We start from the raw sequence: 21,170 nt of genomic DNA, 5'->3' as shown, positions 1-21,170 counted from the left end.
CTCCGTGGCACGTGGGATCCTCCCAGACCGGGGCGCGAACCCGCGCCCCCTGCATTGGCAGGCGGACCCGCAACCACTGCGCCACCAGGGAAGCCCTAAAATTCTAACATTTACTCTTATTTGAGGGTAAGGTGGAGAGATTTTCTGAAACGAAAGTATACCAACCTTTCAGAAATCTGAGTCTTTCCATCTAATCTGAGGTACCTATGTTGATGATGTTTTAAGAGAACCTCTAAAATATCCAGCATCATGGTAAATTGGCTAAATAATACAACTCTATCACCCTGTGGAAATACATGTATTAATTAGACACATAAAAAAAATTATAAGTATCTAATGAAAAACTGCTTCTTTAATAATAATAAAGTAATCATAGCTAAGGTAAGTTTCTTATTTTAGATTATATATAAGTAAATTATCTTCTAAACTTTGACCTAAAATTGATTTTTAAGACTAATTAATGGGAATAGCTACTAAAAGTACTACTTCGATTGTGATCTTACAAATCTATTTCACATATAAATTGTAGTATTAATTTATTTTACATAGTATCAATATCTTCAAAATATTATTCTGAAGCAATTATATAGATTGTCACCTACGAAATAATGACAATTAAAATTATTTTTAAAAATATCAATATAGATATATTCTACTAACTTCTGTTAGATGGAAGAAGAGTAATCAGGAAAATATATGCCCAAATACATCCAAAAAATGCTCAAACACCAGTTTCTAGAAGAATGTAGAACACAGGCTAAAGCTTCAAGAAAGTCAAATCATGCCAGAACTGTTTCAAAGAAGTTGAACTAACTGGGGAAACATATAAGGAGCAGTATTCTTCTTTAGTACCTTCTGTTTCAATTCAGACAAGATGCAGCCTAAAACTCGAAATTTTCCAGAATCTAAAATCAAGTCCATGTCTAACTGGAAGTTATTAATGTGTCGATACTGTTTACAAAGTACATGTAATTCAAAGTCTGTCATAACTTCCATATCTTCAAAGATCAGGTCAGGGTTAGCCTCACAATGTGTAGGTTCCTCAAAACAAAACAAAACAATATATACTTCAAAATGAAGATAATTTATAATATGATTAGAACAACCTAATAAAATTGTTCACATCTGATAAAATATCTAAATCATAAAATATTTTAGTGCAACAGATTTACCAAAGGAAATTAATATTCATTTTTTTAGGTACAATAAAGGGTGGAAGTTCTTATTTTAGAGATAACACACTGATAAATTTACAGATGAAATGTCTAGAATTTGGTCCAAAATGATCCTGGAGAGGATTCTAGGTGAAACAAGAGAGAGTAGTGTCATTCTAGATGATAACTGTAGAAAATGGGTGAAGGTTTCATATGCGTAGAAGATTTCATTATACAATTCTCTCTACTTTTACATGTCTGAAATTTTCCAAAAGTTTAATATAAAAAATTTTAAAAAGGCAAATGGTTGCTTTAAACACAATGATCTGCAAGGAGAAACAGGGGTAGGTTAAGGGAGAATGAGGCAAAAATAGAGAGTAACAGCTAAAACTGTAGACAAAATACAATAAAGAAGAAGTAAAATGAAGAAAATAAACGGAGAAAAATGACTCATAATCCAGGACATACAATCTGATGAATCTTTTTGGTGAAAAACAAATAAAAGAAGTGCATTATGGAAGTCCAGACCAGGAGCTGGCAAACTTTTTCTGTAAATATTTTAGGCTCTGTAGGCAAAATAATCTGTTTTGCAACTACTCCACTCTGCCCTCGTACTGAGAAAGCAGTCACAGAAAACAAAGAAACAAAAGAGTGTGGCTGTGTTAGAACAAAACTTTATTTGTAGAAATAGCTATTGTCATATTTGGCCCTAAGGCCATAGTTGGCTGACTCCTGATGTAGACTGTCAGTCCTTCTTGGCTCTTATGTCCCCTAAATTATTTTGAACTCTGTGTTAAAAATGTTTTTCTTAAATACGTGGTTAATTATGCTTACTAGGTTAAACAGTCTGATTTTTAGACTGACAATGAACCTCATGTTTATTAGTGCTAATAAAGCTTAGTGTTAGCATAATACAAAATCCTTACCTTTAGCATAAGCTGAGACATTTCCTTGAGTTTTTCAGCTGTGTAATATTGGCGATGTAATAAAGGATGATTGGCCATTTTTCTCAATTGCATCATGACATTGCACATTTCTGTGTTTTTTTCTGTGACAAATTAAAAAAAACAAGCTGATAGCTGTTTGCTGAAATACATCTCAATGCAAACAAAAGGTTTTAAAACTATTTCTTCAAATTCCAACTAATTTTAAAAAATTAGCAAATCCCACTATCATAGGACTAAACAAAATGCAGCCCTAGTACAGAATTATTTTTCATATAAAATTGTGAAAATCAGGTTATACCCATGTTATTGATAGATTTTTTCAATCTGTTGAAAAGACCCAAATAGAGCTGCTCCTGCTTCTCTGACATTGCACACAACTCAATTCGATCTTTTTTGGGGGGTAGCTGCTTGAGAACCTGTGAAAGGAAAACAGTTGAAGCAGATCATTCAAATAAAGAAGAAAACAGATTTTAAAAAACCAATCATAATAAAAATATGCAGGTAAGAGTTACCTCTTCTTTTACTCTTCTGAGAATAAATGGTTTTATAATTTGTTTTGCATGTGCTATTCTCTCCTTTTCATATATACTTTGCTCATCTGCTGGTTTCTAAGTAAAATAAGAACATGACCTTTTAAATTATTCATTTAAATGATCACAATAACAGTATTACACAACATGAAAATCTCCCTCACTACAATCTGAATTATTTCCCATAGAAACTCAATTCATTCTAGACGGACTTGAATTCTGGGCTGTAATATATTTCTTCAAGCTCCACATGTATTTTGAGGTTTTGTGACACGTAATCGTGTACTCTGCAGAGGTAATGAAATTGAACTGCACTAGGATGGTGTTCAGAAGTAACTAACTGGTAAGTCATCACTGATTACATAGATAACTCTCTTGAAAAAAATGTGTGTGTGTTTAAGGTAGTTTGGGTGGAGGGGAGGAGAGAGATAAGTAGAAAACTTGTATTTATTTGTGGAAAATGGTCCCCAAAGAAAGCTAGTGCAGGTCTACAGAAATGGGACGGTTCCTAATCAAAACCTGTTAATTTTGGAGAAGAGGAATTTTATTCTAAGAAACCCTCCACATCCTCTAATCTGCTAGGCCATCAAGTGGGATGGAACACATTAGTGAAAGTTAGAAAGGCAGCCAGTTTGCAGAAGAAGATTATCACAGAAAATTCTCGCAAAATACATGTGCTTTGGGAGTGTCAAGAATCTATATTACCATCACCGTACTGGAAAATGAGAGTTCCTGAAAACTACACTCTTACTTTTTCTAAGCAATAGGGAAAAAATTAACCAGATTTTCTTTGAAATAGGATTTCTTTACTGTGACTTTTAGAAATTGCTACTTTTTAATTTATGGAGTTTTAATTCAAAACATATTTCCCAGTATAGGAATTTTCTGGATATTCTTTTGCCCAGTTTTATAGTTTACCTATTAAAAAATGCTAATTTACCTTATTTTAATAAAGAAGATGGTAGCTCACATATTATATATCTGAGCTACCCACTAATTTAAAATTGTCATTGTTCAGAAAATTAGGATATTAAAAACCAAAACTTTTAGACAATGATTATAGAAGCCACCAATTTATTTCCTATTGTATTCTGGCTGACTTCCCAACTCATCTGAACATAGGGATATCAACTACTTAAACTTATTTCATAGCACATATGCTACATGAAAACAAGAAAAAGAGACAAAATAGAAAAATGGTCCGGGTGAAACGCAAAGTAAGATAGTTGAGAAAAAATATGAATTTATGCTTACTGTCTTAGAAGAAAACATTCTTCGTATTTCACTGGTGCTACTACTGAACATGTGCGGCATAACAAAATTCAACAGCGACATGAGTTCTAACAGGTTATTCTGCACAGGTGTGCCTGTGAGCAGCAAACGGTTATTTGCCTATGAACAAAGGTAAATTTTAGATTAGTTTTTTTTTTTTTTTTTTTTTTTAAAGATCCACATCCTTCTTGTCTTCCCCCTCAGTGAGGGAGAAAAAAATTAAAACCATTATTAGTAATATAACATTCTGTCATAAAAGATAAGTAATTTAGAAAAATTATCATATATTGTACTTTAAGGTAGAATGTGTAAAACTAAGCCTCATTTTATTAAGTAGGTAACTTGTGTTCCCACATTACTTTTTAATGAGACAATGGAAGAAGACAGATTATATCTGATATTCATAAAGTCTGTCCTATAGAACAAAGGTTGGCAAATTGAAGCTCACGAGCTAAGAATGGTTTTTACATTTTAAAAGCGTTGTTTGAAAAAGCAAAGAAAAAGCAAAGAACAAGTGACAGAAGCTGAATGGCCCACAAAGCATGAAATATTTACTTACCTGCTCCTTTACAGAAAAAGACTGCTGCTCCCTGATATAAAATACTATATATATTAAAATACATAATCTGCAATTTTATCATAATTGGACAAATTCACAGAACACTCTCTTACATTAATTGTCATAAGGTGCTGGTAGCGGATGGAGCCCATATTCTTCAGCATATGGCCCTCATCAAAAATTGCGTAATTCAATTTCAGCCGACGAAACAGACTACGATCATCAGAACTGCTGATTGCACAATTATACCTGTTGCCAAAGAAAAAACAATCTCTAAGATCATACCTTTAAGAGCATGGACTCGTGAGATTTAATGTTTTGACAAATTATTTTTATGTATATATTTCTAATAGCCAGTAGCTAAAAGATAACACTAGACGCAGTTGGTACTCAAACAAATATCGATGTACTTATATCCAAAATTATTGATGTACATGTAATTAAGTTACAAAAGCTGCAATATGAAGTTAAAAGACAATTCATATGTTATAATGTAATAAGACAACTTCTACACATCTAGGAAGAGGCCAATTTGGGTACAATTTATATGTAACCTGCAATTATTACACACTTTGCTTTATGAACTGTTATATTTTAAGAAGCAGTAGAAAAAAGAGCATGAAGCTAAGACATTTCTGTTAAGAACATAACACCATTTTATTAAACTAGTAGAGTGAAACCAAAAAATTACAGTTAACAGCAGCTAGCAAGACTATATATGAAAATGGAGTCCATTTTATTAAGAAAAGATGAATTTTGGATGATTTCTTTTAATCATGACCTCCTATAGAATTAACAAAAGACTGCTATCATGGTATTATACACCAAACAGAAAAATGCCTGAATCTTCAACATAACTCATTCTATTGCTTTTGTTGCATAGTTCTTAGCATAAACTCTCCTTTATTTTACTACTAATATTTTTTAAACATTTTTTAAAAATTTAGGTGGATGTACAAAATTATTTTTCCAAAAAAATTTTTTCTCAATACTTACGTGGTCACGATTACATTGTATTCTTCGTATCTACTATGAATGTTATATCTAATCTGTTTACGTTCTTCTTGAGAACCTAGAATTTAAAAATGACACACACACACTGATTGTATTTATTGTACTTTACTGTATGCTAAGATTTTAAAGAAGTCTCCAAAGTTAAAAGCATAATGACATATTCTTACCATAGTAACAGAGCACCTTTAAAGTGGGGCACCATAAATTAACTTCCCTTAGCCAGTTATCTATGAAACAAAAGAGATATTACTTGCACCTGCTACAACAGGTAGACGTGTGCACTGAAATTAACACTAAAGTCTGAGAAGTTCTACCCAGAAATTATTTTCATAAAATAACAGAAGATAATTTTTAAAAATCACAGACTCTTCACAATTTTACTCCTGATGATTAAAATGACTTTGATATTTTGAGATGTTATCAAAATGAAGAGCAGAGGGCCAACCATTATATTTATAGGTGATTATTAATTTCCAATTTAAACACGATTTTTTTTTTTGGTACATTCATACATACATTCTCTTACTCTAGTCTACATTCAATCAATTGAGAAAGAATGAAAGAGTAATTTGAGTGGGGATGAACTGCATACATTCTTTCTTAAAAAATGTTTAATTATAAACTCAAAAGTGTTTCTCCTAAATTACTCATTAAAACAACTTAAAAGTATTATGAAAGCAAATGATCTTTTCAAATGGTACATGATCTATAATAATTTATAGATAATCTATATAATAAGCTGAATAACTGACTTATATTGGAGTTATTTTCTTTAAAAAGACTTCCAGTATAATCAAACACACATATGCAAAGGGGTGAAAAGTGTAAGGAAACCAAAGAAATGAATATTCACCTTCACAAACTAAGAAATCTCTCTCTCTCTCTCTCTCTCTCTCTCTCTCTCTCTCTCACACACACACACACACGGTTTTTCTTCCCCTTGTATAAAATACTACTGAGTCAATGACGTAAAGTTGTCCACAGTATTACAAACCTATAGTTGATGCTGGAACAACAATCAAATGAGGACCTTTATTACCCTCCTGATAGAGGTACGCTAGGAATGCAATTGCTTGAATAGTTTTTCCCAGGCCCTAAAATGAAAAGTTTAAAAGACAATATACTAAATTTAAAAACAAACAAAAAACCCAAATAAATATTGGGAAAATGAAAGGAAAAAGAATATTTCTGGTTTTATTTATTTATGATTCCCCATGCAACTCTATGAGAATTTCTACTATATTCTTAGTTCTCAATAACACATGAAACAGATAATAATCTCCAAGTGATACTACAACTTAGTTAAGAGTAGGAATGTATTTTAACTGCTAGTTAATATGTAATACACATTAATATGGAAGACCTCTGCTTGCACATAAAGGATATAATTTTGGTAATTGTTAATATAAAGCAACGATTTAATACATACTGGATGGATGGAGAATGATGTTCCAATGACTAATGGAGCTGAACACATACCTATCCTATTACCCAGCAATTTTACTCCTAAAAATATATTCAAGAGATATGAGAGCATATGTCCACAAAAAGACATGGGTAAGAATATCAATGCAGTTTTACTATAATAGCCACACAATGGAAATAATCTAAATTGCCATCAACAGGAGAACGGAAAAACAAATTGTAGCATATTTATACTATGAACTACCACAAGCCAATAAAAAAAACCAAAAACCAAACTACTGATACATGTAAGAAGAGGATGAATCTTAGTAACTTTATTATGCATCAAATGAACCAGAAACAAACAGTATATACTGTATGGATCTATTTATATAAAGTTCAAAATCAGAAAAAAATTATTCTATAGTGATAGGTGTCAGAATAGTAGTGGTGGTAATGACTGAAAAGGAGCATAAGGGAACTTTCTGGGATGATGGAAATGTTTATCTCAGAGACAGTCAGATGGGTGTACATATATGTAAAAAGTCACTAAGCTGAACATTTGTGCATTTTATTTCAAGTAAATTATACATCAATAAAGAATTGCATTAAAAAAAAAAGGCTCCTGAGGAAGTGCAGCTCCTTAGTAGAGCTAAACATTGCCAACTGTTAGGAAGTGAACTGCCTCCAATCCCAAACATGCTGAAGCCCTAACTCCCAATGTTGGGGTTTATTTGGAGATAGAGCCTCTAAAGAGATAAGTAAAGTTAAATAGGGTCACAAGGGTAGGGACCCAGCTTCTATCATAAAAGAAGAGATGGATGTATCTAGAGAAAAAGCCATGTGAGGACACAGCAAGGTGGCCATCTGCAAACCAAAGAGAGTAGCCTCAAGAGAAACCAAACCTACCAACACCTTGATTTTAGACTTCCAGCCTCCAGAACTGTGAGAAATAAATTTCTGTTGTTTAAACCACACTGTCTTTAGTATTTTGTTAGGGAAGCCCTAGCAGACACTACCTTATCATAAATATTGTACTTTACAGGTTACAAAAACAGTTTCACATAATATACCTCATTTGATACCAAATATAATCTTATGATACAGAATTACCTACGTTTTACTAATATTGGCTCAGAGAGATTAGGTCATTTCGTAAGGATTACACAGCCCACGAAAGGCAAATTTGGTACCCAGAACCCAGATTTGATTTCCGAGTCCAGTTTCCGCAACTGTACTACTCTATATTCTATATGTAATTTCTAACTATTTTGAAATTCTACATATATTATTCACTTTTCTATTAGATAAACAGCATCTCTGTTTTAACGACAGTATGAGGTAAGTGTGGAAACTGTCTTGAAAAACTAAAGATTATTTTACTAGAAGCTAGCTAGAGAACAAGGATTATTATCTTTGTTAATTTTTATTTTGGAAAACGAATACACAGTGTAATACATATATTCAATAAAGATTTTCTCCATTGAACATGACTCATTTTTAATAAACACTTTTTAAAAAGCATAGCTGGAGGAAGCAAGGTAAAGGTTAGATTAAAGGTCAAGTTTCTACATGATAATACTTGGACTATTGGCTGTAATGAACTTCCTAAGCTTACCTTCAAGTAAAATGTGATTTGGAAAAGAACAGAAACTCAGAAACATCTAATAAAAGTAAAATGACTGAAATGATGGTGATGATAAACGTGTAGATTTATTTACTAACAAGGACAGGTATCTATGATAAATTTTAAAGGGAGCTATAGAAAAGCACACATAGTAAAATCTCTTTTAATATGACATATATATGTATATGTGTATGTATATATGCATACACAAACACACAGCTACAGAAGAAAATATTCTGGAGAAAGATATATACCAAAATAGTACTTACTTTAAGATGGCAGGATTATGTGTGATTTTGTTTTTTTTCCTGTGTATTTTTATGTAACATCTAATTTTAAAAACACATATATTTATTAATTTGGTGAGAAAGACAAAAAAACTATCTTCATTTCTGAGGGGGAAGTAAGGAGGTTAGAACTAAGATAAGCAACAGAAAACTGAGAGGCGTGAGAGGGATTACACCTTGGTAAGAGCAGTAAACTAACAGGGTCAAGGGAAGTTTTCATCTTTCGAATGACAGCAAGAATGCCTGTTAATGATAAATCCCAGAAATAGAGTACTACTTACCATTTCATCTGCCAAAATGCCATTAAGTCCATGTTTATGTACCAATGCCAGCCAATTCAAACCAACCTTCTGATAGGGCTTGAGTGACAAACTGGTAAAGAGAGAGTTACAAGATATTATAGATTTATACCTCTATTAGTTTTCTCTACTAGTTTTCTGAGAAGAGGTTTAGGTTTATAATGCACAAAAAAACTGAAGTATCTAGGTCTAGTCTTACCTTTTAACTTACTGTTAAAAGCTGTTTACACTTACTTAAGAAAATGAACCCAAAACATAATACATTTTAAAAAACCTCTCAAATTTTATTCTGTATTTGTTGTTTCTGGCAATAAGAATTACAAAAAAATTTTCATATTCAGTCTAATGCAATGCCACCAAATTAATTCCATAAATGATCAGAATATGAACTATGATCAACATATTACTAATATAATATTTATACTCTAGAAAAATGTATTGCACTGATTTGATTTGACTATTAGCACAGTAAGGAACTTAAAGTATTACAACAAAAACATATGCATAATTTGCTACTTTGCCAGGCTAATTTAATAAAACTTTCTGACTGAATGCCAATCACCTCTAATATCACTGGTATGTATAATTCTGGAAGATGTATGTATGTGTGTATTTATGTTTGAACTCCATATAAATGTAAATTTGCTGGGCATCAATAAATACCAGTGAGTAGAAAGCCGCAGGCATGTGTCAAAAATCTTATTTAATTTGTGAACACATAAACAGACTAATCCCTGGGAGTAACTTGCTTGGATGGAAACATGGAAGGGGTCTAATGGACGAAATGGTTAGCTTATTCTAAAAGTTCAAGCGGTTAAAAACTAATAGCAGTTATTTACTGAACATCTATTATATACAGATATACAAAAATATCATTTTCTAGCATCACCTCATTCAATCTTTTAATATTCTATTAAGGTAGTTATTTTTTAACAGATGAAAAAACCCGAGGCTCAGTAATTTGCCTGAGGTTGCATAGCTACAAAGTCTTATGGCTAAGATTTTAACTCAGAAAAGTCTATCTCATGCAAAAGCTTATTCTTATACTCACTAGGGAAGCATAAACCCCACATTAACATAAAAACTTAGGACAAGGCCATGCTTCTCACTCTACAGCTTTTATCCTATCCCCTTAATTTCCTGTTACACAGATCCTATCTGCACATAGAGAAGGGGTCTGATAAATGGTTCTTATAAATGGCTCTGATAAATGGTTAAGGAGTCAAATTCTGAAATCAAGACACTTTAATTAGAACAGGGATCAAAGAGGTGAGGTAGAAAGATATCCATCTTAAATCAGAATCTATGTTTCAACTGCAGGGTACGTAATCTATAAAACAATTCTCATTTGAAAAAATTAAAAGTATAGGTAGGGAAAATCAGCAGTATTGCTGAAGTCTTTACAGTTCGTTTTTTAAAATGTCTTTGCCTTCTTGGCCAATATAATTTCTATGCCACTATGAAAGTAATAATAAATAGAATATTATCATAGACATTTTAATTTTCAGGTCCAAATAAACTCTACTATACTGGTAGAGTAAATGCTAATATTGGAATTCTAGACACTACACTTTACATGCACGGGCTTTACATGCATTATTACTTTATTTAATCTACATTATAAAGTAGATACTATTATTATCATCATCTCCATTTAGAGATGAGAAGTTCTCTCTGGGATTCAGAGAAGTTAAGTAACTTGCCCAAGGTCACAGCTATCCAAATCCATGTCTGCAGTGGCAGAGCTGGTACTCAAACCAGTTCTGATCCAGAGCTCAGCCCTTAATCACTAAACAGCAAACATGAAAGTTTTCTCTCGACCCACCCCCTCTACAGTCGAAACTTTCTATTTTTAAATAGAATTTTCATTATTTTCCCAAGTCTTCCTACTGCCTTAGTCATCCCCCACACATTAAGGTCCACATTCCATGAAAATGATGAAACGTGATACGGTAGGCATATTACATCACTTATAAATGCATTCCAAGGGCCAACATGCTACCCCAATGTAAATTTATCACAAATAGCCAAGAAATATTCTTAACAAAAATTACTGAATATATGTATCACCAACACATGTTGAGAAACGAGTCTATTAAAATATTCTTCACTATACATAAAATTTTAAAAAGTGATGAGGAAATTTTGAGAAGCACTGAATTTTTCATTCAAATAAAATTGTTTCATCCACATTCACAAAGCAGCTATGGTAGCTGTTTTGATCAGGACATTAAATACCTGTTATATTGAAGTAATTGCTTTAAAAATATAAGTGTGTATGTGTGTGTATGTGCTCCTCTGCTAGATTTATCTAAATTACAAGTAACTTTCTGTTGCTTAGTGTCACAATAGTGCTGCCCATAACGTATCCTTTCTTCAGAAAGCAAGAGGATCACTGAAAATGTAGTTCTGGCAAACAGCTCTCCAATTCACTTGTTAAGACAAGTTTTAAAACAGGGCAACTATATTCTTTCTCTAGCAGGCGCTAATATTTAGCTGCTATACAATCATACCTTCCATTACTTTTGACATTCAACAGTTTTCTAAACATTTTTGTGATTGCATATGAACCCCACCCACTAGTTTACAAATAAGAATGTAATCTGCTCAGGGTTATCCAAATGGTAAGAATTATAGCCCAGGCCTTTTGAATTCGGTAAGTGATCTCTTTTCAAAAGGGGACTACAGATATCTTTAAACTGAAGGTTTTCTTACCTCCCAATAAGGAAAAAAGTGATTTTAAGATTTTCTGAGGTCAGGAAAGAAAATGAGGTAGCATGTTATTTTAAAGTTACTTGTTTTGTCGGGGGGAAAAAAATCCTTCCAGACAGTTATTATAATTTCTTTTCAGAGTGAAAATTAGAATTTCCTGTCAGAGAAAACTAGTATCAAAATTATTCTGAAAGGTGAGAAAGGCCTGAAATAGAAAACTGGAGTATATACAATGTGCTAAATTTAAGTTTAAAATGCAGAAATAGAGGGCTACAGAAACTTTTTGAAGCAGTTCATATGAAACAGATTAGCGATGCTAGTTGACCAAAAATTTATGTCCCTTAAGTAAGTCATGAATGCTGAAAATACTACCACAATAATAGTTTGTACTAATAGTAGTATCCAAACTACTAAAATATTTATATCATAGTACTATGAGTTAGTCAACACACCTGCACTATTGATTTGCATTCACATCACTGTCAAATGGTTTCACAGCAACTGTTTAGAAACAGGATATGGAATCATCCTGTCAAGCTGAGGATGAACTAGATCACAAGAACCTTAGTAGATTTAGCCCAGAAAAAGACAGGACACACATAATCAAATATTACTTTATACTGAACATGTGAGAAACCTTTTCAGTTAAAACAGTTTAAAGCTGATGAATTTTAGATAAACCACTAAAGCTTGAGAGACGGCTACATCTATGATAGGAATAAAATAGGAGAAATACTGAGGGTTTTTTTTTTTTTTTTTTTTACTTTTTCCTCACTGTATTATATTTTAACTTAAGGTAATTTTAGTTTTGACATTTTAAAATAAACATTATGAATGTAATAGTCTTGAGATGCATATGAGAATTTTTTCCCTTGAAAAGACTTTATTTTTAACAGGGAGTTACAGCATGTGTACATTTCTTTTATCTCTAAAAGGCTATTTTTCTTCTGTTATAATTCTTAAAAATTTCTAATAGGAAAATAGTTAATACAATTTTGCTTCAAAATAAACTCTACTGTAAAGAATTTGTTCTGTTAAGCAAAAGCGAAACAGCTTATTCATCAGGATAGTTTAACATTTTTCTCTGTGCTAATAAATCCTTTCCCAGGGCAAGGAAAGTACTTTAAATGTTTCTATACTAAGCAGCCATTATGCTTGGCCAGTATACCAAGTAAAAATCTGCAAGTTGCTTGTGCAACTTGCATTGGCTAAAAACAAAAACCAAGACAACACATTTCACCCCCTAAAAGTGCATTTAAATAAACGCCAAAGAGACTATCTATACAGGTTTTCAGAAGTTGTACTTTGGGACTAGATCCAAGAAGCACCTAAAAAACCCCCAAAACTATTTTTCTCACCTGTTTAATATTTCATTAAAAAAATCCTCAGTCTAATGAAAAGGATAGCTTTATTACCTGATCATACTATTTACAAGTAATAGGACTTTGTGGATGTGGGTTTAAGAGAGAAAATTTTTTAAGTGATGCAATAAAGCACTTGATTTTTTAAACTCCAAATTATGATAAAGTAGACTCAACTGGGTAAGCCTTGTAGAGTGAAGAACTCCCCATATCCAATGCTGTAGAACAAGAAGGAGCAGCTCCAACTACACTTTTAGGAGATGAATTTGCTGACATGGTCATAGTTCTTTCTATGCAACAGAGAAAGAGCTTCTTTGTGGGAACTGCATCACGTTTCCCTACACCATCCCATAGCACCCTAGAAGGGCACAGAAAAGATTGTAGCTTACTATTAAAGGCCAGTAACCATATCTTGATTTTTTTTTCATATCTTGACTTTTAATTAACCAATGATCAGCAAATATGCTTTGATCATTAACTTAGAAAAATATCAGAAAAAGTATATAAAATCACCAACTAAGGTAAATAATTTTAATGAGACCCTAGTGCTAATCTTATTAAATACCTATCAGAAATATTTTGAACAGAAATAATTCATTTTAAAAATTACATTACACTGCAGACTATGGATACACCACAAATCATTCTAACTAGTCTCGGATCTTAGAAACTTCGACTATTTCCATGTTATTGCCTCTGTTCGTATTATCACAGTAAACAATTTTATACTTTTTTTTAAAAAAGGAAGCATTCTGAACAGTTCTGAGTTCCCAGACAACTTGAAAATAAACTTTTAAAAGAAGTTCAAAACAACCCCCCGCCCGCCATATCCCAACATCATGCAAAGGAGGGGTGTTCACAATTACAAAACGCCGTTTTCATACGTTCTGGTTGTTGGACTAATTTTTTAGTGAAAATAATTTAGTGTTTATTTTTTGCAAGAACCCGGACAAGGTATTTTACTGACAGTAGCAGTTTGGGGAATATACTTTTTAAATATATACTTTTTATAATTTTTCCTTATATAATCTATTTAATAGAAGTGTCCTTTTCCATTTTTATGTGTTTTTACCTCAAAAAGATTAAAAATTTTAGGCTTTTGAAAGCATTTAATCACATATGTAGGATACTTCAATCATTTCACTTATGATCAAAAAGAAATTGAACTAAGACAAATGTTTTACATTGATGCAGTTGGGCAGCCGACTCTCTGAAGCACTAAATTAAGTAAAGAGGTAGCTAAAACCACCTTTTCGGTTTCTGTGATTATATATGAAATTATCTGTCATCAGACAAGGAAAACATAGGTTATACAAGACCATAATAGCTCCTCCCTCTAATTGACAACGTGATAATGGAGTAAAGTATCCTGATTGGGGGGTGGTGGTCATCAATGAAAAACAATTCATGTACCACTTACGTGCCATTATAGGAAACCCTGGGTTTCCCTTTTAAAAAACATTAGTTTTCCTACTATTTCCACATTTAAGTTTCCTAGGCACAATACAGAAATAAATTCAAAATTTTTATACCACTGAGATAAAATAATGAATAGGTGCATACAAGAAATATTACCTTTGGTTTAGAATGGAGGGTTGTTCTATGTTCCATCCACCTCCATTTCCAGTGAGCATGGTAACTTGTTTTGTCAATTTATTTGAAATGTCTTCACATTTGTTCATAAGCCTTATAACTACATCCCTTTCTTGGATCAGCGTTTTACAGTGCCATATCAAATCTTCTGATAAGCCATTCGTTTTGGACATCTTTGTGAACTATGGCATAAAAAGAAAAATAATTTAACAGTTCAGACCTAGTAAATATGGAGCCAATTTCTTTCTATGTGAGGGAAAAAAGTTTGTTAAACTTTTACTAATGACCTTAATCAAATGTGAAGAGAACCTGCATTCTCACGTTTCACTTTGATACATCCCACTGTCACCTCAAATTCATCATGCTGAAATAAAACATACCTTTCTCCTCAAAATGCACCATCCCAAGCTTGCTACCTTGACCCTGGTAGCTGTTCTCTTATGGGAGAAACTCTAAAGTAATTGTTAATGTCTCCTCTATCAGGTTTTGTTTTCAAAACCTCGGATTGATGACTATTACCAAAGGTAATAGTGCCAAATATAAAAACTGCATACTAGATCTCTTGCCTCCATTTTTGTCACTTCCTATGAATATAAGATTAATTTTCCTAAAACATACTTTGCCCTATCTATCATCAAAGTACAACCCCTCAAGCTTTCAAAACTCCAATTATTATTTGTCACTTGATATTTTACTCTAAACTGAGACGACTACTACTTGGAAAGATATTGTGTGAATCAAAAGTATACCGTGACCAATTCAATAATTTGATAAAACTTAAGAATAGTATCAATTTCAATACAAGACTTGTATAAATGGGTTTGTATGAAAACTCAGAATTTCTTTCAAAATGTATTTGTATTTATTTTTCTAAAGGAGACACTGAATACTTTACAAGGTAAAAGCTGTAACAGAATTAGCATTTTCCCAAATAGCTGAAAAAAATATATCCTGAAGAACTGTACAAAAAAACAGTTTTAGTGTAAAGGATTAGAAAAAAGCCCAGGAGCTATCTGAAAGCTGTTTGTTGGGCAAAAAGAAAAATACCATAATCCAGAACAGAATAAAGGAAACTAAACTAAAACCATCTGTTAGAATAAAGCCACACATGGTTTTGATTCATGGTATCATATTTAGCATATTCTTTCAAGTTATGACAAGAATCTCATTAACAGCTCTAAATAATCCCCATGAACACAGTATTTCTAAGATCACAGAGAAGCTCAAGCAATAGAAATTCAATACTTAGAGGATATACTAAGAAAATTTCATAAAAAATGCAGTTTATACTAACATGTATTTTTTATATCTAACCTAGAGTAGGTTGGTAGAAATGAAACTTATCTATTCCAAAGCCATGTTATTACTGTACTGCAGGAATAAAAAACAAAATAAACCAAAAACTTAGCATGCCACAAAATGGCATTGTGAAATAAAAAGTTATTTGTACACTACTTTATATTTTCACAAGGACAACATTCATAATCACAATGTAATCTCCCACTCTGTACTTTCCAGGGAAAAGATTTACACATAAAGAACAGGATATGTAAGAATCAGTGCCTTGAAGATTTTAATGAGGTTCTACTAGAACTTTTAACTAAGATATTTTTATTTTTAAATGGAACCCCAAAATTATAGGCCAAAAAACCAATCTCATATCTATTGTGGGGTAGTGTTTGCGATATGTTATGTGTGTGAGAGAACCAACAAGAATAACCAGGAAAAAAAAAAGAAGGAACATATATTGTGTGCTTTGTATGTGCCAGAAACTACTAGGAAACTTTTATTCACTATTTCATGAAGTCCTCACAACTGCAAGATCAGTCCACCAGTTCTGGATGAATAAACTAAGATTCAATTTCCCAGGTCACAAAGCAGGATAAAAATTCCAAAGTCTATGCTCTTCTCTTTTCACTAAAACTAGTACTTCCCAAAACAAAACAAAACAAAACTTAAAAGTTAAAAAACACAGGGGGGAAGGGTGGGACCGACATGTACACACTGCTATATTTAAAATGGATAACCAACAAGGACCTACTGTATAGCACAGGGAACTCTGCTCAATGTTATGTGGCAGCCTGGATGGGAGGGGAATTTGGGGGAGAATGGATGCATGTATACGTATGGCTCAGTCACTTTGCTGTGCACATGAAACTATCACAACATTGTTAATCGGCTATACTCCTATATAAAATAAAAAGTTAAAAAACAAAAACCCTTTTTTCTGTAACCAATTGCTATTTATTGTGTTGGTTTTTTTTCTTTCCTTTTCTTTTGTAGTTAAGTACTACCCTGGCTGGTGAAAGTACCTGGTATACAGACATAGTCCCTTGTCCTCGTGTGGTTTATAGTCATTGGGAAAGACACGCAACATACAATTTTAAGTCTTAACAACTGGTATTATAAGGGAAAAAACAAAATTTCATGGGTACTTTTCACAAGGAGAGTAATATAATCTAGGATCTAGGAAGTCCAGAAATCAGAAAGAACTGTTTTGACTCAAAGAAGATCAATTCAGTACGTCAGAATCGAGAGAAGTAAGAGAGAAACATACATTAAAAAAAAAAGAAACAACCAGACATTACCGTTTCCTGATGAAAGAACAGACCACCAACCACGTGATAGTACTGATAGGAGCATTTAATTCTAATCCTAATTCCACAGAAAAGACAACCAGAAAAGCCCAGACTGGGAAGCTACAGAACAAATGATCCAGTTTCTTCACCAAAGATATTACAGGAAGGGGGGAGGGGGGGGGAGGGAGGGAGGGAGGGAGGGAGGGAGAGAGAGGGAAAGGGAGATGGGGAGGGGGGACGGAGAGGATAGATGAAACAAGATCAGACATAAGCTGGTAAACTGAACCTGGTGATGAGTACACGAGGGTTCATTTAGTATTCTAATTTTTATGTTTGATATTTTTGTAGGGGCAATGAAGGGGTGTGCAAAAAGCAACTCTTACTTCATGATGCTGCAACAGTTTGATTGACATTTTTAATGAACTTGACATTTTGGTTATTTCTGAAGTCAAAGTTTCAACTTAACTCCCTGAGGCTTCCCACTCTCTTTACCCTCTTTCCGTACAAGCCAACCAACATTAGAGATGATCCAAATTATTGCTGCTGGTTTAGAATTTAGATCTACCTAGCAGTGATACACTGTTCATGAATGCACGACATCAGGAGACAGATTTTCGAGGAAAAAGTTCCACTGTTTGATAAATTTGCTAGAATTAAGTTCAGTTATGGCTGACAGTAAACCCAACACATCGGGGGTTTATTTCTCTCTCATGTAAATGAAGACCCCAGGGGGTAGTTCAGATCTGGTACAGTGGCTCCAAAATCAAGAATTCTTCTACTTTGTTGCTTCAATATCCTCAACATGTGAGTCCTCATCACACTGACACCTCAACCAACAGGCAGAAGAGATCCTTTAAGGACGCTTTCCAAAAATCGTGGTATGCTTCTGCTTACATCTCACTGGACAGGAATTTGTCAAATTACCAAAGGGAGGCTGAAAAATGTAGTCTTAATATATTGTGGGTAATGTAACCAGTCATAAATCTGTTTAAAAGCACAGAGGGGGTTAAAAAAAAAAGAGAGAGAGAAAAATGATTTGATCCAAAAAAGTTTGACTCAATATGACTAGAACTGATATTGGGGGAGAGTAGAAAACTATAATCATTTCTTAACATTTCACTAATAATATATACAAAACTTCCAACACAAAATATTGTGGATATCTGCAGCTAACATTTTTTAAGAGACAGACAATAGAACGGGCACTTAACTTTATTTAATCCTTAGCCTTCTCCAGACGTCAGTATCATAATTACACCCCACTTAAAGAAGAAATACAGGAACAGAGAGAGAACTTGCTTAAGGTCTTGTAAGTTGCTAGAAAATGTCAGAATTGGGATTCAAAACCAGGCCATCTAGCTCCACTATATTAGTTACCCACCCTCAAGTATGGTATTTACAAAACCAAGGGAATAAATAAGAGGCATGAATGGAATTCCGAAACAAGAGAACCAACACAAAGAGAAAAACAACACTCCTCAGGATGTTGGGGAAATGAGATTCCAATATCACAGCTGTTCCCCTACCGAAGGTCATAAGACTCCAGAAGAGACTTTTTCAAGAAGATGAAACTGACAAAATATTTGAAGTGTCTAAAAACTGAGGGGAAATTTAGACAACTAGGGAAGAGTTTAGAGCTGAAGTAATAAGTATATACAAAACTAAGAAAACAGAAAAACCAGGACAACTAATAAGTAGGGAAAACAAAATGCTGAGCAAGGTAAAAAAGGAATCATGTAGCATATTACATGGCTCAGCTATAAAAGGAGTTTGCATAGTCTAACAATGTAGATACTAAAAAATGATTTTCAAAATTACCACATTATTAACATATTGATAGGACTGGGGAATGGGAAATGGGCATGTGAGGTGAGACAGACAGCGAGAAGAGAGCTAATCCTACCACAATGCTATAATGTCTACGTCATGTCAAAAGATAAGGCCCGAAACTGAAAAATTTTAAAAAAGCATTATCTTTATATTCCTAGATATGGAAGTGATAAGAATCAGACAGAAGATGTAGAAGCAGTTATCTGTAGTACAGGAAATAGGCTGGAGAAGGGAATGGATATGGATTTTCAGGGAGAACAAGCCTGTAGAATTTTTTAACTTGATCTAAATACACGCATAAATAATAAAAAAATAAAAACATTTTAAAAAGCCCAACGTTTAATTCCAAAACATTTTTATTAGGTGTGTGTGGGGCAGGGAAAATGGGTGTCTGCCCCTAAGGAAAGGTGTAAGAACACTCTATTGTTATGTTACTGCTTTCTGAAGACAAAAAGCATTTAACAATCCTTTAAGTTACTTAGCTTCACTAAAACAAGACCTAAGAAATACAAAGTACTCTGTAAATGCGGGATCCACTAGTAAATCTAAAGTTATTGATGAGCACAGCAAATACGATCCTAATGACATAATATGAAATATACAAACATAGTCATAAACAGATGGATGCTCAATAAAGTCTTAAGTGGGGAGTATCTTTGGTAGAATTTTGGCTAAACTTGATTTTCTTCTTTGTTCTCGCATGTACTGTTTCAATTTTAGACAAAGAAAACAAATCGTTCTCCAAAAAAATGATACAGCTATTTTCTCAGAGGGAAAAAAAGAGAAAAAAAGTAATTGCTACTTAACTGGATAATTACATGAAAAAAGAACATCAACATGGCCCTGATTCCTATCTCTTTGATTAAAAAGTCAAGTATTACTTTAAGGTCTTTATCTTTTTAACAGACACAGACTGAAGTACCTATCTCTTGCCACCATGTGTCACTCTTACAGTACAAATAATTTTGAATTTCTATAGGAAGGGGGAAATTGTTTAAAAGTAGATTTAATTCCCCACCTAAGAAGTAACATTATTGAGGACAGGAGTCTTAAGTACTATAAATTCCTGGGAGCAGCCTACAAAGTACTCAAAATGCATTTATAATTTTAAAATAAAGATTCATCAAACTTACAAAAATGAAAACAAAGCCTGAATACAGCAAGCACACACTTTACTGAAGCCACCCTACCAGGAAGTAGTATGCATTACAATTCTTCGAGTCACAAATTTAGACAGACATTTTACAACAAAGCAAAAAGAAAACCTGTGGTCTAAGTTACGAGTGGATGGGAGCAGCACAATGACGAGAGTACCGTTCCCGCACGAGGTAAACCCGGGTTGCTTGGTTAACAATCAAAGAGAACTGCATTCATTGCTGATCTAAATGTTAAGGAAGTAAATGCATATATGAAAAGTTTTTAGATTGAGCTATTTATGAATGAGCTATTCATGAATCTTGATTTGATCAGTAGACACTACGATTCTGATTAAAGTACAAAGATGCAACATAATAAGATTATCATAGACGTAATAGCATCTCCACCCTATTTTGCACAAAGCTAGATAAAAATTCAGTAAGTGGCTGGTGAACTGATGCCATCAAATGTGTGAAATCTGGCAATAAATATAAAAACCCCAGTACACATTTTTAAACTAATGACATTTCGGCTGGCTTTGTTTCCAAAGTCTACATGATTTAATGATGTGATTTCTTACCATAAGCACATACTTTACTGCTATGAAGCAGAAAGATAAGAGACATGGAAAAATTATGAAGAAAATCCGACAAACACTATTTAGATTTTGATTTTTAAAAAGGGTATAAAGCTGCAAACATAAATACCCTTAACATAAAGAACTTATTTCGTTAAATAACCGAATTTTCCTCATGTAAACAAAATAAGGGTGACTGGAATATCTCAGAGCATTTAAATTTTTTAAAAGTGTAATTCTTTGACAATAAAGCCATAATCATAATGTACAACATCTCAATTTTTGTTT

General features: G+C 33.1%; 2 protein-coding genes across 6 annotated transcripts in view; one reads left to right on the top strand and one right to left on the bottom strand.

Moving 5' to 3' along the window:
- SMARCAD1 (SNF2 related chromatin remodeling ATPase with DExD box 1) overlaps positions 1-21,170 on the bottom strand; it is a 70,312-nt gene that overhangs the window by 5,205 nt on the left and 43,937 nt on the right. For all 5 annotated transcript variants that reach the window (XM_007100245.4, XM_007100246.4, XM_007100247.4 and 2 more), the window contains 12 exons: positions 14,742-14,941; positions 9,076-9,166; positions 6,471-6,570; positions 5,644-5,703; positions 5,459-5,534; positions 4,576-4,711; positions 3,886-4,023; positions 2,614-2,709; positions 2,400-2,517; positions 2,081-2,202; positions 853-1,041; positions 166-284 (listed from right to left, as the gene is read on the bottom strand). In XM_007100245.4, the coding sequence (XP_007100307.1) occupies positions 166-284; positions 853-1,041; positions 2,081-2,202; positions 2,400-2,517; positions 2,614-2,709; positions 3,886-4,023; positions 4,576-4,711; positions 5,459-5,534; positions 5,644-5,703; positions 6,471-6,570; positions 9,076-9,166; positions 14,742-14,941 (1,445 nt within the window). The remainder of the gene's footprint in view (positions 1-165; positions 285-852; positions 1,042-2,080; positions 2,203-2,399; positions 2,518-2,613; positions 2,710-3,885; positions 4,024-4,575; positions 4,712-5,458; positions 5,535-5,643; positions 5,704-6,470; positions 6,571-9,075; positions 9,167-14,741; positions 14,942-21,170) is intronic.
- HPGDS (hematopoietic prostaglandin D synthase) overlaps positions 1-21,170 on the top strand; it is a 172,918-nt gene that overhangs the window by 139,000 nt on the left and 12,748 nt on the right. The gene's annotated exons all lie outside the window — the stretch shown is intronic.

The sequence above is a fragment of the Physeter macrocephalus genome, chromosome 7 (assembly GCF_002837175.3).
Source record: "Physeter macrocephalus isolate SW-GA chromosome 7, ASM283717v5, whole genome shotgun sequence".
NCBI classification, from domain to species: Eukaryota; Metazoa; Chordata; class Mammalia; order Artiodactyla; family Physeteridae; genus Physeter; species Physeter macrocephalus.
The sequence above is the reverse complement of the archived record's forward strand: the minus strand, read 5'-3'. Positions and strand labels throughout refer to the sequence as shown.